This window comes from Glandiceps talaboti, chromosome 6 (genome assembly GCF_964340395.1).
Source record: "Glandiceps talaboti chromosome 6, keGlaTala1.1, whole genome shotgun sequence".
Classification (NCBI taxonomy): Eukaryota; Metazoa; Hemichordata; class Enteropneusta; family Spengelidae; genus Glandiceps; species Glandiceps talaboti.
In genome coordinates, this window is record NC_135554.1 from 21,753,517 (window position 1) to 21,768,789 (window position 15,273).

At 36.9% G+C, this 15,273-nt stretch overlaps 2 protein-coding genes across 2 annotated transcripts; one reads left to right on the plus strand and one right to left on the minus strand.

Moving 5' to 3' along the window:
- Positions 1-2,003: 2,003 nt before the first annotated feature.
- On the minus strand, positions 2,004-6,962 carry LOC144436276 (ribonucleoside-diphosphate reductase subunit M2 B-like). Its single transcript, XM_078125023.1, has 8 exons — positions 6,851-6,962; positions 5,855-6,311; positions 5,147-5,211; positions 4,584-4,730; positions 4,005-4,095; positions 3,509-3,656; positions 2,558-2,828; positions 2,004-2,197 (listed from the first exon to the last, which is right to left on the minus strand). Exons 2-8 carry the CDS (start codon positions 6,240-6,242, stop codon positions 2,042-2,044), a joined length of 1,266 nt encoding a protein of 421 aa, XP_077981149.1. The 5' UTR covers positions 6,243-6,311; positions 6,851-6,962; the 3' UTR covers positions 2,004-2,041.
- Positions 6,963-10,323: 3,361 nt separating this feature from the next.
- Positions 10,324-14,374, plus strand: LOC144436715 (uncharacterized). The gene is made up of 2 exons (XM_078125569.1): positions 10,324-10,468; positions 13,325-14,374. The coding sequence occupies exon 2, from the start codon at positions 13,332-13,334 to the stop codon at positions 14,199-14,201; it is 870 nt and encodes a 289-aa protein (XP_077981695.1). The 5' UTR covers positions 10,324-10,468; positions 13,325-13,331; the 3' UTR covers positions 14,202-14,374.
- Positions 14,375-15,273: the final 899 nt, after the last annotated feature.

Genomic DNA, 15,273 nt, shown 5'->3' on the forward strand with positions numbered 1-15,273 from the left:
ATGAAATGGATCTGGGCACCTTTTTATTCAAAGGTCAAATACTGATAAATTTAACCAGCAGATACGGGGTTAGACTGAAAAATTCCACATTTGCACTCAACATAATGTCGTAACATCATGTTAGCGATAACAAGATAATGTGAAATTGAAACAATCACCCGGTCAGTCTAACACATTGTTTCTGGTCAAATCAAATGTGTTAGCTCGTCTGGTGTACCAGGGGTACTCTGAAAAGTACATAGATAACCAGGTGCATGGGGTCAAAGGTGACACCCGAGAGCAGCCTGAATTTCAGTTCAACTACACACACTAAGTTGCAATACAGCTCCTGCATTGTATTAATGGTGTGAAAAAAAAGACTTTAAACACAAACAAATCAATCTCAATTATGATTACTTTGGTTGATATTTGTTTTAATTCAATTCTTTTTTTTAAATTATAACATTTCAACAATACTAAATTTTGTACATTGATTAAAAGGTACAATTACAGCAAAATTCAAGTACATACCGATACATAATGTATTCATTGGTGTCAAGAGAAGAGCACTATCAGATACTGTTCAGGTGAAGATATTTCAACAAAAATATCCATAAGTATGTAAAATTAAAAAACAAAAACATTGCTTGAATATCAAACCAGATCCACATGACTACTGGAATACGACAGATGATATATAAAATAACTCAGATAATTTCAATAATAAAGTCAAGTGATGTTATATGTAAATTAGGTATGTCTGAAATTGTAATGTGTGGACAGTTTGTCTCGTAACTTACTACGTACATTTCCTCTATGCCTGGTGTACATTTATTCTACATCTGTATGTTTGTTTACCTCTAATTATGTATGTTTCCTCTTAAACATAATAGTTAGTTCATCTAGGCTAGATATTTGGCATTTACTAATACTGTTTAATAAATCAAGTCTGACAACACTCCAATATACACATAATCTATATACTTTAATGCTAATAAAATGATACTTCTCTCGAGGACAAAATTAAAATACAGTTCAATAAACATACAATCTCGTATACTTCTAAAGAATTCTTTGTAAACATCAGAATAAATAACTGATATAAATCAACTAATCAAATCTACTATTAGTTTGACACATTCATACTAGTAAGGGCTTGTTCAAATAAGTCTTCATTTATTGAAAATGTCATTTTCATCAACAAGAACTGAAAACATAACTGAGTTTGTCGTTAATTCAGTATGAAGATTTTCAAATCTATCTTGACAGCTGTCTTCCATCTATACCTCACTGTTCCAAAGTATTTAATTCAAACTGAAAAAATCTTATGAAGTGAACATTGCAGAATATGACAGATAAAACATCATTTTATTTGGTGTTTGATAGTTGCAACTTGTATGCAATTTGTTGAATAACTTACTGTGTTAAAATGTCCACATTTGAATATTTCAGGGTTAAAATGTCTTAATACTCAGCACTACTGTCAAAATTGTGAATTGCACTATTTAAAGGAGAGGGTAAATGTGTGACAAAATGCCCTTAATATCATAATTTAAACACACAAATGAATGTTTGCTGAGCGCATCAATATTTTGTATCTGACTGTTTCTGTTCCCCAATGTCACAGCAGCGCAGCAAGACAACTTTCATTTGTATTGTCTCAGTGAAGGGGTAGAGGGTGTGGTCGGTAACAGGTCAGGGGTTAGGGTTTGACCTACTTGATTAATTGAATTTTTTTGCAGAACTTAAATTTCACTTCTTGATTAAATTTCACTTCTTCAAAGAATTTTTCTCAAAGTGAAAGAATCAGTGTGATGATGGTAGATTTCTAATATTGGTGTAGCATGGATACATTGCTCCCTAGGCCCTGAGAATAACCTATATATTATCATAATTCTTGGATAGAAGGTTACACTGAGTTACTCTTCAACAACTAAAAGTCTATGCACATTACTCCAGATCAGATCGTTCACCTTCTTAGAGATGCAGACATTCACAAATCCACATTCACAAAGGTCAGTACATCTTATTCCAGATGAGATCATTCATCTTATGAAGACACTCAGAAATCTACATCCAATCTGAATTCCTGCCTTTCACCAAGTGATGACATGACGTTAGCTTTCTGGTACTCGCCAACTCTCTTCTCAAAGAAGTTTGTCTTACCCTGTAGTGAAATATTCTCCATAAAATCAAATGGATTCTCTGTTTTGAAAACCTGTAGAAATCAAAATAAGACATATGTCAAAAGGAACTGGGATTACACTAAATATGATGAAATTCAGTGCAAACACACCAATTACATCAACAATCTTATGATTTTAAACAAATCAAAAATGAAAGGAAGCAGAAAATATCAACACTGCAATGAACACATCATAGGTAAGTCACAATAACGACTAAAACGATTCCGTTCACACTGTGGTATGTATTTGCAGTACTTTCTACACAGGAATAACTTTTTTCACACTGACCCTAAACTTTTTTTTACGCATTCGAGAAATATAATAATGAAATCGCGAAAATCATTTTTACGCCTTACTTGCATACAAAAATTCAGATATCCTCAAAAACATACCTTTTCACAGTCTAACTCAGTCAGTAATCTATCTGCTACAAATTCAATGTATTGACTCATTAACATTTCATTCATTCCAATCAGTGCTACAGGCAGAGCTTCTGTCCAGAATGTCTTCTCGATATCCACAGCCTGTGTGATGATTTCCTGTACTCTCTCTGCTTTGGGTTTATTTACAAGATAGGAGTATAAAAGACATGCAAAGTCACAATGGAGTCCCTCGTCTCGGCTTATCAGTTCATTTGAGAAGGTTAATCCAGGCAAAAGACCCCTGAAAGTAAAACAGAAGATGTCGTCAGTTGTACAGAAATGTACATGTCCATTGTAGTTGGTAATAAAAATGAATTTTGTAATGTGGCATGCACCTATATGGCTTATCTAACTGGTGGCCAACACCATTCACTTAACCAAAAATCTTCATCAGCTTGGTAGATCAAATGATTTATAAAGGTTGTAACGCACAAGCAGTTCAAAGTTTGTTACTTAGAGGCAAGGTTCCGGGCACTCCAGTTTGTCAAACGTGCATAGTTGCAGTCATTCCTGGGTTGAGAAAGGAAAACATCTGTACATCTCTCAACATATTGTTTACTTTGTTCTGTGGGCTTATATCTAAAGATCACTTCATCATTTAGTGCAAAGTGACTACTTCTCAGAAGTGACTAGTATGAGTCAAAATGTACTAGTATAGTATTTTAAAAATGTGGCCATGTGGGAGCACATTACACACATAAAATCATCTACCACAGTCTTATACACATATTTATGAAGTAAAAGAGATAACTCAAGAAATGCTTCCTTCAAATGTATCATTTTATATTTGGGTTCACCTTGTAGGTAAGTCCAGTGTATCCCCAATAACAGTATTACAAGACTGGATATAGGGCAAACTTTTACCAATAAATTTCTACGAAATCTAAAATATTTCAAACAGCACATGTAACAAATACTAACCTTTTCCTAAACCAGAAAACAGCTGCAAAGGCACCTGAGAAGAAGACACCCTCAATGGCAGCAAATGCTATAAGTCGTTCACCAAAACTAGTATCTTCACTTCCAATCCATTTGATTGCCCAGTCAGCTTTCTTCTTTACACAAGGCACTATATGGTAAAAGATGGGTGAAAATTAAAAAAAAAATATTTACTAAAAATTTCATTCAACTAGTTGAGTAGTTTTGTGTAACTGTGACAACGGTAAGTTGTATTTTTAACATGAACATGTTAAACTGCTCACTGGCATTTTGTTGTTGTTGTTGTTGTTGTTGTTGTTGTTGTTGTTGTTGTTGTTGTTGTTGTTGTTGTTGTTGTATTTCTCAACTTGTTTAAAGTAAGAGAAAGATTGGTTGTAATATACCAAAATTCAGATAAACTTTTTTTAAATTCCTTAAATTTAATAATTTTCCATTTTCCAAATCCAAGTAGGAGCAGTATTATGAAGATTTTACTCACATGTTTCAATGGCATTAAATAATTTCTTTTTTTCATCAGCATCTTTGATGTAGACATCTATAAGTAAGCTATACATCTCCGAGTGTACATTCTGGAACAGATATAAAGTATTGAGATTACTTTCCTTTATGTATGATAGCAATATATTTTCTTCACATATTGACTAGGATGTGGTTATACCAGAGAGATGGCATATTTTGAAAATTCAGAACAGAGTGGAAGAGAAATGGCAAAAGATAGTAAAACTTTTCTTCAGATTACTGACAAGTACTGGCCACATATCAGTTCATCCTTGGTTGTATTTCCATCTCTGAATATTTTTATTTACAAAGTGACATTACATGCAAGTAGCTCCCTAAATGTTAGAACAAGGCAAGAAAGACTGCAGGGACAAACAACCCTCACTGCAGTAAAAGTGAACAAAATCTGATTTTACAACATTAACAAGTTAATACAATTAATTTTCAAATTAGTTTCTGAGGTCAAACTTGTATCAGAGGGGAGCGGAACAAACAGGACTCGGATGTCCTGCTGACGAAAATAATTAGTGTTATAAATTGTTTGCTTGTTGATTCTTACCTCCATAGCTATTTGAAATCCATAAAAACATCTAGCTTCAGCTACTTGAACTTCTAAAGAAAATCTTTGTACAAGATTCTCTATAACAATTCCATCACTTGCGGCAAAAAACGCCAAAACATGTGAAATGAAATTCTTCTCTTGAGGCTAGTAAAGAGATGGAGGAAAAATTGTAGATTTTACAAGGGCATGTAGTCCTGATGTAAAATCATAATTATATGAGGGAGGATGAAGTGAGATAATTGGGTTGTTGTGAACTTGTCATTCTACAACAGACTGGGTACTATCAGAGATTGTAAACTTTTCTTGTGTCAATCAAACTGGTTAAAAACTACCGATAGGTTTTGATTTGTTAGTTGTAAATAAATGGCAAAAATGGTCTAATGAAAATTATGGACAGAAACTGTGTGTAGCCCAGACTTGACTATCTGGTTTACCAATAATGTATGCTGAGCCATACAGCTCTGTCAAGCTGGACAGTCAAGTCTTATGGCTAACAATTGTGTTCACTGACAAAGTGTATTTCTTTACTTGATGATCTGTACCTATCAATTCTAACTCACCTTGAGGGATTCCCAGTCATTTCCATCTTTTCCAAGATCTACTTCTTCGACCATCCAGAATGAAGCTGAAAGAAAATGTCGAGTTGTGAGATCATTACTGTCACTGGTATAGGTGTTAATGAAAAATGTTTGAACTTCTGGAATGTGTGAATGTCAATTCTTATCACATTTATTCACTCTGGCATTCAAACATCTTGATGAAATCTTATTTGTCTTGTAAAACATGTACATGTGTATTTAAGGATAAAAAAATAATATTATGTGATATTTTTGTACCGTTCTTTTTTCTGTACAAGGGTAACACTTGTAACAATGATGACATACTACATCTCTGGTTACTATCATTGGCCATTATCCTCTGTTTTTCTTGTTGTTAGTTTTTACCTCATTACTCATTCTTCATTTATGGTGTTATTATTATACATGAAATGTGTACATCATTACACTGTGAAAGTGTTGACCACAGACCGTGGCGGTATAAGGGGAAATCTTGTACCTCCATGCATAGACACTGTCCATGTTTGATCTAACTGAAGGTGTGAAAGGTTTAGATTCAATATATGTCAATTCTGGTGTGAAAGTACTTGACAGTTATGTACATCTAACTGACCATGTTGTGTGTATTGATGTACATGATATGTAGTGTTATGCCTAGGAATATCCTTGTATATCACATCTTAAAAAAATATGTGCAAAGCAAAGATCTACCTTGTGCCTTCTTGTAAAAAGACCACATATCCTGATACTTGATGGGAAAGACTACAAATCTTCCTAGACTAGGTTTAAGTAATGGTTCCTCTGCATCTAATTCTTTGGCAGTCTTTTGTGTAAGAGTTTCATGTACTGAATCTGTTTCTGAATGTGAATCATTCTCCGAGTCCGTTTCAACATGTACTGTTTGTTGTGATATCTGCATTAGAGATTCCTGTGAGGATAATGTTGAGATTTGTGACATATCCATAGTAAGCACTTCACTCTCAGTCCTAACAAGTGGGGTTTCTTTTTCTCCATCATCTTCATCATCACAAACTGTGTCCCTTCTTTCTCCTCCATCAGTTCTTCTTCCACTTCCCTTCTCCTTCATATCAATTCTCATTGTGTCACCTTTTGGTTTCTCCAGGCATGTGCGTTTTGGTGGGGGCGGTTGTATAGCGTGGTTATTATCCTGGAATGCAAAACATACACTGCGATCAGTACCATATTTATGTAATCAAAGGTGTGTATTGCATAGGCGATTCTGACACTGTCCCTGAACACCAGCGCTAAACACCGTAGAAGGAGAGGGATATTGTCAGCACGATCGAGTCCCGACTTACTCAGTCTGCAAGCATCAACGTCATGTGTTATTAAGCTTTTGACCCAGACACAAACTTGAAAACTGTTACCTGAAATTTTCGGTGGCCATTTTGTTGTCGTCGTCGCGAGACATACAAGTCAGTGTTAGACAAAAAATACACAAAGTGTTCGTGGATCACACTTGTAACACCCCCCCCCCCCCCCGCATGAACACTTTCCTAAAAACATACGAGTTACCATGAATAGCGTGTCAACTCGATAGAGGTCGCCTCAATGAGAGGTCTCAAGTCAACGGTATCAGACGATAGGGTAAAGCGATTGGAAACATCTAACGATTACTACACTAGTCGCAAAAAGCTGTACAAATCATCGATCACTATCTAGTATCATCTACATTTTTGTACCTACCAGAATTCTTAATTATTGTGTTTTCGGTGTCAAATGTCAAAAGGTACTGAGTGTAGAGTGAGTGTTACGTGTATCTGAGATGTGAAATACGAATGTTATATCACCTTTGTTTCGCTCATTATATCACCACTGTGACAGCGCCCTCTTCGGTTTGGGTAAATTGCAATTTTTCACAGACTCAGGTCAAAAAATGTTGTTAATGCGGCTAATTTTAAACCACTATCACTTCTTGTAAAGTTGTCTTTCGAGAATTTAGCACTATGACACCTCACTTCGTTCCTCTTGGTGCGAGTCCTGACTCAGACATTTAAATAACCTTTAACCCCCAACCGGCCTACTGGTGGACCAATCAAATCGTCTATACCAAGACAAGTTTGAACGTGATCGTGACAGAATGAATCACCTTTACTGGAGAGATTAGAAGTATTTGCATACTATATTACTATTCAAAAAGAACAAATGCAGTCCAGTTTTTTCACATAAATCTCTTTAGATTCTTAGCAGATTGAACTCTAAACTTTTACTTTTGGCAGAGTTAGTTTTCCAGAGGTAAGCTTACTATCAGCCACAAACTGTACATTTCCTTAGAATTGAGCTATGTATTAAATAAGCTTACATGTAATTATGCTTCACTCATCTTCCAAACGAGGAAAGTATGTCAACAAAGAAAGTGTGTGAAAAACACACTACAAATTTTTTCTGCAGTGTGTATTTTTACACAATCTTTTTATCTTCGTATATGTGCCGCCCTTTGGGGTGCATTTTCTAACCCATTTGTTTTAAAATGGGTGTGTTTTTTCGAGTTGAAGAGTCTAAAATTGGTTTGCTTGGTCTAAAATGTGGTCCACTGTCCTTACCAAATCGTAATTGCCATTAATTGCCAAAAATGTTGCCTCCTAAGGAAAATGTAGTTAGGTCTAAACTTTCATCTTTTAGAATCCTGTAATGGTCTGAAATGGGGTCTTGATTTTTGGTCAAAGTGGGTCTAAAATGGGGCCTGGGGTTTCCAGCACTGGCCACACACCCATACCAGAGTTGGCCACTGGTACCGCCCCCGGGGCAAGTTCATGCACTCGTCATTTGCAAGTCGTGCCGCTCCGCCCTCACCTCTATGAATGGGTTTGACCGATGTGTGAGGGCGCCCGTCACGATGTACCTTACAGACAAATTGGGAATATGTTAAAGTAAATTCCATCCTTTAAAAAATTGTCTTGCAGAGATTGGACATGGCTTGGGCAACTCATGCAGGTCTCTACTCAAAACCTGAATTAGATGTATGAATCTGACATGGGGAAATGTGTCATTTCATCGTCTGTAAAATTTACTCAGATCTAGCAGTAAGCTTTTCCGTCGTTAATTCTCCTCATTTTGAACACAGATACGTACTAGTTGTATGAGGCTAGGCCTTTCATTTGTACATGTGTATGCACATCAAACTTAACAACGTGTTCAAAGTATCATTTTGCAATACATTAACCATAGTGAAGTTTCAGAAGTTCATAATACTGTAACAGTATGTATTATGAATACTGAACTTTTCAGATCTTTGCGTCAGAGTTTAATGCACTTTCTTCAAGTTCTACTCACCGTATAATGAATTTGGCAACTTGGCGACTTTCCCCCTTTACCCATGCTTTGCCTTAATAACCCAAATGCATGTCAAGAACCCTGTTATACCTCGGGGTCTTTGGTGTATATCTTAAAATCGCACAACTCGACTACCTGTCGATCATTCTAGACTTAGTCTGATTTTCTTTTGTACGAGTCTGCGTTCGATACGTCTGAACACATCAGTATGTAGTTCAATTGTTCGTATGATAATAACTAAATTCTTTTAGTTAGATAGGCCTAAGATCCCACCCCACCCCACCCCTTTTTACTAAATTGGCCAACATTGAAAATGTTTCAAACAACATAATCACTTTCAAATCAGTATATAGTAGTATGTAGTGCTATGAATACAAAGCCGGTATGTAGTAGTATGTACTGCTATGAATACAAAGCCAGTATGTAGTAGTATGTAGTGCTATGAAAATAAAGCCAATATGTAGTAGTTTGTAGTGCTATGAATATAAAGCCAGTATGTAGTAGTATGTAGTGCTATGCCATAAAGCCAGTATGTAGTAGTATGTAGTGCTATGAATACAAAGCCGGTATGTAGTAGTATGTAGTGCTATGAATACAAAGCCGGTATGTAGTAGTATGTAGTGCTATGAATACAAAGCCGGTATGTAGTAGTATGTAGTGCTATGAATACAAAGCCAGTATGTAGTAGTATGTAGTGCTATGAATACAAAGCCAGTATGTAGTAGTGTGTAGTGCTATGAATACAAAGCCAGTATGTAGTAGTATGTAGTGCTATGCCATAAAGCCAGTATGTAGTAGTATGTAGTGCTATGAATACAAAGCCAGTATGTAATGAGGACAAATAGCTCTTTTATTTACATTTTTTTTATTTTAGTGCCATGCATTTACCATAGCAAAAATGCTTCTATTTCTCAATTTTACGACATTAAAAAAAAAATATTTGTATTTAGGGGTACACTCAGATCCATTAAAAAGTGAGATTTTTTTGTAGGATGAGAACTAAAATGACCCAACCCCCGTAAAAGAATTAGTTTTTTTTATCCTACAATGACTCACCCCCCCCCCTCCTCCCCACCTCGTAAAATCTTTTTTTATCCTACATAATTGAACTCTTGATCTCGCCCCTTACAATGACAACCGTAATTGAAATCAGTGAAATTCCGGTTTGTTTGACACTTTTTATTGAACATGATGAAACATTGGGTCTTCTTCCACCAAAGATAACTCCGTGACGTCACAGGTTGATGGATGTGAGTGATGTCCATGGATGCATGTATCGCTTTAATGATTACCTTCAGCATTGTAATGTGTATGAATAACTCAAGGTGTACTGTCTATGTGTGTCAAGCTCAAATCTAACTTAACACAAGGTCATGTTAAGGTCACGTACATGCATGGATTCACAAGTAAAGACCGAAAACGCAAATACATGTACAGGTATACGAATCATTACACTGCAGAACAATGGGGTGATTAAAAAAAAAAGTTGCCGGGCTGTGACTTTTCGAAAATGGTACCAACTATTCAACAAACTCTATTCTTATAGTGTGCTGTCTTTGGATCGCTGTCCTTTTACGTCTACGGGTATAGTATATCATAGATATTTGGCATATTCCCAGTGGAAATGGTTTGGGTTGTTACCTGCTGAGCTGAGTAAGTTCAGTGGCAGTTGACTCGCATACGTGGCCTGACACAGGTGTGTGAGTATGTGGAATGGGCCCTACCCATTTCTTATGGGGTCAACATTTTACACCAGCCTCCCAACATGTATTGTTCTGCACGAGTGTACATGTCCAGATTCTTTCACGTAGCGTAGTCCTCCAATAACAATCATATTTGAATATGAAAGTGGCAACGTCCCATAAACACTTGCGGTTTCACAAAATTCAAGTTAGCTATTACTGGTGACGACAAAGCCGGACGTTTACGCTCCGAAACATTCCAACATTTCTGGTATCACAAACCTAAACGCCTGAGTACTGCCCACTTTTGCGACTCCTCATCGCCACAGACAGCATTATTTCTGAATAGGTAAGTATACGTAAGAGTTTAACATTCTAACGTTGTGTGTAATGGGTGGCCTGTAAGTTTTGTCGATGAAGGATCCACCCAAACCTTATATGCTCTGTCCACTGATTCACAATAACTTCACACTAAAATGTAGTTGACGTTAGTAATTATTAACCAACAAAGAGAAAGGGAATTCTCGACCCACCTTACGGATACGAAACATTGAAACTCTTTTAGGCCGTGTTTTTTTACATTCCCTGACCTCAAGTGAACTTGACAGGTACGTCAATGTCTGACCAAGATCGTGAACTTGGACTGCGTTATCTACACTTCAACATCGAGGGTAATGGTTGGGAAGATCTATTTTACAATTGATATACCTGGGGATTTTTGGGTCACGAGATTGTTTGGGTTACGGTTGGTTTGTGCTCACCAGGGTAAACCAAACCGTACCAAATTGTCCTTGGTACAGACTAAGAGCGTCACCAAGCAGGAACATTTTAACTGAAAACAGCAAAATTAATGAAAGTCTGGTAAAAACCACCCCTTTGCCCTAGGCACTTTTATTTTAAGGTAAACACATTACTCATTAGTCAACATATCCTTGAGAAACCATTATACATAGTTGGTCGTCCGTGTGGAATTTGAGAACCCCACGTACAGGTTGGTGCAACATTAACAACCTGCTATGACCTAAATAAATGTGAATCTTACGTAATTAGCAGTGAAAGTTAGTATACCCTCCATTGTCAATATTTGCCATAAAGCTTGAATTGAATTCACGGTAAAGGTACTCGTAAACTTTTGAGTAAGACAAATCTATGAACATATTCTCACAGCGTGGGTAATAAAACAAAAGTAAGCAGCTATAGATCAAATCACAGACAAGTAAGTTTACTTGTCTGTTGATCAGATGTATATCCGATATTTTGGACATGATATTACGTTTGCGAATTTGATTGACTGTGTGTGTGACCTTTCCCACGGTAACAGCTGGACATTACAGGGGTATTATGTCAATATAGTGTTATAAAGTAAAACATGGAAACATTCCAGAAAAAAAGACGATAACTTAATACAGTCACCTCTTTGTGACTGATGCAGTAAGCTAAGTATACTGTATTCAAGTGTTTGCATTTCTATAATAGCCAGGGTCATGACGTCTTGTAGCCTACTGGGGACGCAGAATACAGACACTCGTTACAGTTGACTGCGCCTGTCCTCACAAGGAGATCCAAAACAACGATGACAGTTTTTTTGTTTTCTTTGTTTTGTTTTTATTGTAATTTCTAGTCCCAATAACCTGTTGATTCTTATGAATGTCGTGGTGAAAAACAGTATTCGAAATTGGATTAATTTATTCATCCAGAATTTAACCTATCTACTGACTTCGTTTGACCCCCCCCCCCCCACACACACACTACTGATACATACACTCATGGAAATTGTGAATGAGTGGCAGTGTAGGGGAATCACATATGACAGAGATGTGCCATCATGATACTGTGTATAGCCGAGGTTTCAAAATATGCATTGGTTCGGATTTATTATTCAATTGGTCTTCTTTTCCCAATTGGTTAAAATTTAGTCACTGTCCCTCTACTATCAGGGACCGTGATCTGATGTAGGAGTGCGGGTTGATTTCCTTCATACATTGTCGTTTTATTTTAAATTTTGTCGTTCTAGAAATTATACAAACGCAGACAGTATACGAGGGAAATAGCTAAAAACAAAGAAGAAGAAGGAAATCAAGCCATATTCCAACATTAGATTTTAATCAAAGTGGGGAAGGCAAATACCAAAATAGTCGCTAGATCGATTTGTGCTAGGTGGTATTACTTTTACTAGTAGGCATTACATCGGAAGGCTGTTTTTGCACCACGTTCTGTGTTTTTGTAGTACGTTTGACCAAATTAAAAAGAGCCAAACTTTAATATACATTGTACTATAAATGGATCAGACAATCGTGTCTTGAATATCGCTCTATCTATGATTACCATGCACATGGTCATCAAATTGTTGAACTAATCCGACCAATATCACATCAGAGCAATTTGTACATTTAGAGTGTTATCAACTTGCACCAGATGGAGGTTTGGGGGTTGGGTTACACGTACAGAGGTAAAATATGAGGATATATTGAGTTCATGGTGAAATAATGTCAGCATAGGTATGGCCATTTTTTAGATAAAAGATGACGATATTTGTTGCCGGATCAGTTTGACGAAAATAAGTCAACAACCACTTGATGTATCGCTATATGGTTTTCGACAGAGTTCCTCCGAGGGATTTATGTAGATCGAAAAGTGCATAGTAATAAATTGCAGTATTCCATAGCACCAGTTCCTTCGACGATTTTTTTGCAAATTCAATTTTAATTTATGTAAAGAATGTCACAGTGGTCCTTCATGTTTTTAAAAACTTAGCTAGTAAATTAAAGTAGTCTCCCGAGGGAAAGGTGGATTTTCACATTCATCCGAGTCTTCAATTTTTTCAGTCACTCACCAAGAACAGTTTGTTTGTTGTTGTTGTTGTTGTTGTTGTTGTTTTATGTTTTTTTTAAGGTTATTTATTCAAATAAAGAATAGAAACAAGTTGTCCACAAGTCTATATCATCCATAGCAACGGTGATAATCATATATATTGCAACAAGGAAAGTTAACTGTACGTTTCTCTTTATTAAATATAACGTATGGGATGTATTTCAACACGATCAGTTGTTACCATTGGGGTAATATATTAAATAGCTCAAAAGAAAACGAAGTTGATGACACAAAAAACTGACCACCAGTTTGACTTTTTCAAAATCGATCAAGTGTGCCATGTATGTCTTATATTTTCTAATAATTTGTTATTGTTTGTTTGGTTATATTGTAGACACACCATGGCGAAGGGTAAAGTAGATAAGAAAACAAAAAATGGACCAGTGAAGAAGGCACCTGTTGCCAAACGTGATATGAAGACACAAACGACGAGAGATTTCTGTAGCCAAATAACTCGAAAAGAACTCGAGTCCGAAATGGCGGAAATCAGTGCTCTCAAAATGACTGGTAAGGTCATGGAACATAACGGTTACAAAATCAGAAAACCCAAGCCATCCACCCGCGATGTTATGACGATGACGTCACGTGACGTAGCTACCCAGGTGCACAGAGATACGCTTGCTGTTGTACACCAAGAAGTTAAGTTCCGTGGACAGAGTGAACAGGGCCCCATCATTGTAGCATTTAAACCTCAGAAACGCCGCCCTAAGTACCAGCGACCAAGGCCTCCTCAGCGATCAATCAAAACACAGACGAGCAGAGATTTTGGAGGCCAAGTCACAGCACAAGAAATACGCCAGTCTTTCACCGAGGACATGGCAGGTGGCGAAAATGGTTATGTGGACTTACCATCTTCAAAAACGGAAGAAAAAGTCGCAGAGTCGGAAGCGAAAGAGGAGACGGTCTCGCAAACGATTGTGACGACAGCTACGGTTACCACGACGACGACGACGACAGAAGATGCTTCAGAGGAATGGAAATTAGAGGTTGTGGATGATGATGGCATGAATGCTACATTTGTTAAACACGACGATGAAGAAAATCTTATTCAGGACTCACAGACAAATGTCTTTACGAGCGGTGTCGATAATCCCGGCTACGATACACTCACGAAATCTGACGACATTGAGATAACGAATATAACGAATGGAGTGGAGACGGTTACTGTGGATGATGACGAAAATGAAGAGGAATTCTCAACATTTTTGTAATATGAAGTATATATATTGTGTAACTGGAGTCCTGATGAAGGCTCAGTTGTAATCGTAACTGGAACGTTTAAAAGAATGTATTAAAATTGAAAATATCCGGTCTGTAAAATTAATGGAGTGGGAGATTGTGGTTACAGGTCACGTTTTTGAATTAACCTATAACCTTCATCAATGATGGAAGTGTGTGGTGGTGGTGGTGGTGGTGGTGGTGGTGTGTGTGTGTGTGTGTGTGTGTGTGTGTGTGAGGGGGGTCACAGTCATTTGTTATGAGTATAATGGAATTTTACATTTTTGTGAATATATCAACCCAATTTAGGGTTTCACCGAGGGTTAGGGGGTTTCGTTCGAGTTAAACGTCTATATATGACGATGATGACGACGACGATGATGATGATGGTGATGATGATGACTATTTTTTAAATGTCCAGGTTTCTGAAAAATTGAAACTCAAACCTACCTATGCACTAAGAGATGAAAATCTTAACTCATTCTTACTTTTATCATCGATGGAAACCGATCTGTAACCACTCAAGAAGACTTTTCCCGTACGCTTGTTACTGTGGTTTTTTAGCTTTGATTTTTATATAACGATTTTATATCATTTTTTACAATAATTATCTGTTATTGTTTTCTTTTTGTTGCCATTGGTGTCCAAAGGTTGGAAGTTTTACTAAAATATAAGTCTTTCAATACCCCGACGTTGTTATTTGCTATTTAATAACCTAATCGAGGATTTCATTACTTTTAAACTAGCACAGTAGACTTCGTCAGACCACAGACTCGAGTTAGTTGTCTGTGATCAGACCTAAGACCACCAGACAACATGCAGTGACCACCAAATAATTGTTGTTTGGTGGTCTGAGGGTCAAACGCTTATTATTGACGTCACGTCGCAGTTCATCTTGATAGTATACGAGGGGGAAAAATCATGAAAAGGGAGCGTTCGCAGGACTGTAAGAAACCGTAGACGTCTATGAAGTTTCGAAGTTTAGGTTGGTTGGTTCATAGAGACATAGACGTCGGACGTATGCGCTTGGTTGTTATTCTGATGACTCTTACTTGCTGAATAACG

Bases quoted from the DNA above. Each gene is read 5' to 3' on its own strand.
- LOC144436276 (XM_078125023.1), bottom strand. From the start codon at position 6,242: ATGAGAATTGATATGAAGGAGAAGGGAAGTGGAAGAAGAACTGATGGA. The intron at 4,731-5,146 runs GTGAGTTAGAAT...TCTCTTTACTAG, and splicing joins ATGACTGGGAATCCCTCAAG to CCTCAAGAGAAGAATTTCAT. The intron at 2,198-2,557 runs GTATGTTTTTGA...TGATTTCTACAG, and splicing joins CTGAGTTAGACTGTGAAAAG to GTTTTCAAAACAGAGAATCC.
- LOC144436715 (XM_078125569.1), top strand. From the start codon at position 13,332: ATGGCGAAGGGTAAAGTAGATAAGAAAACAAAAAATGGACCAGTGAAG.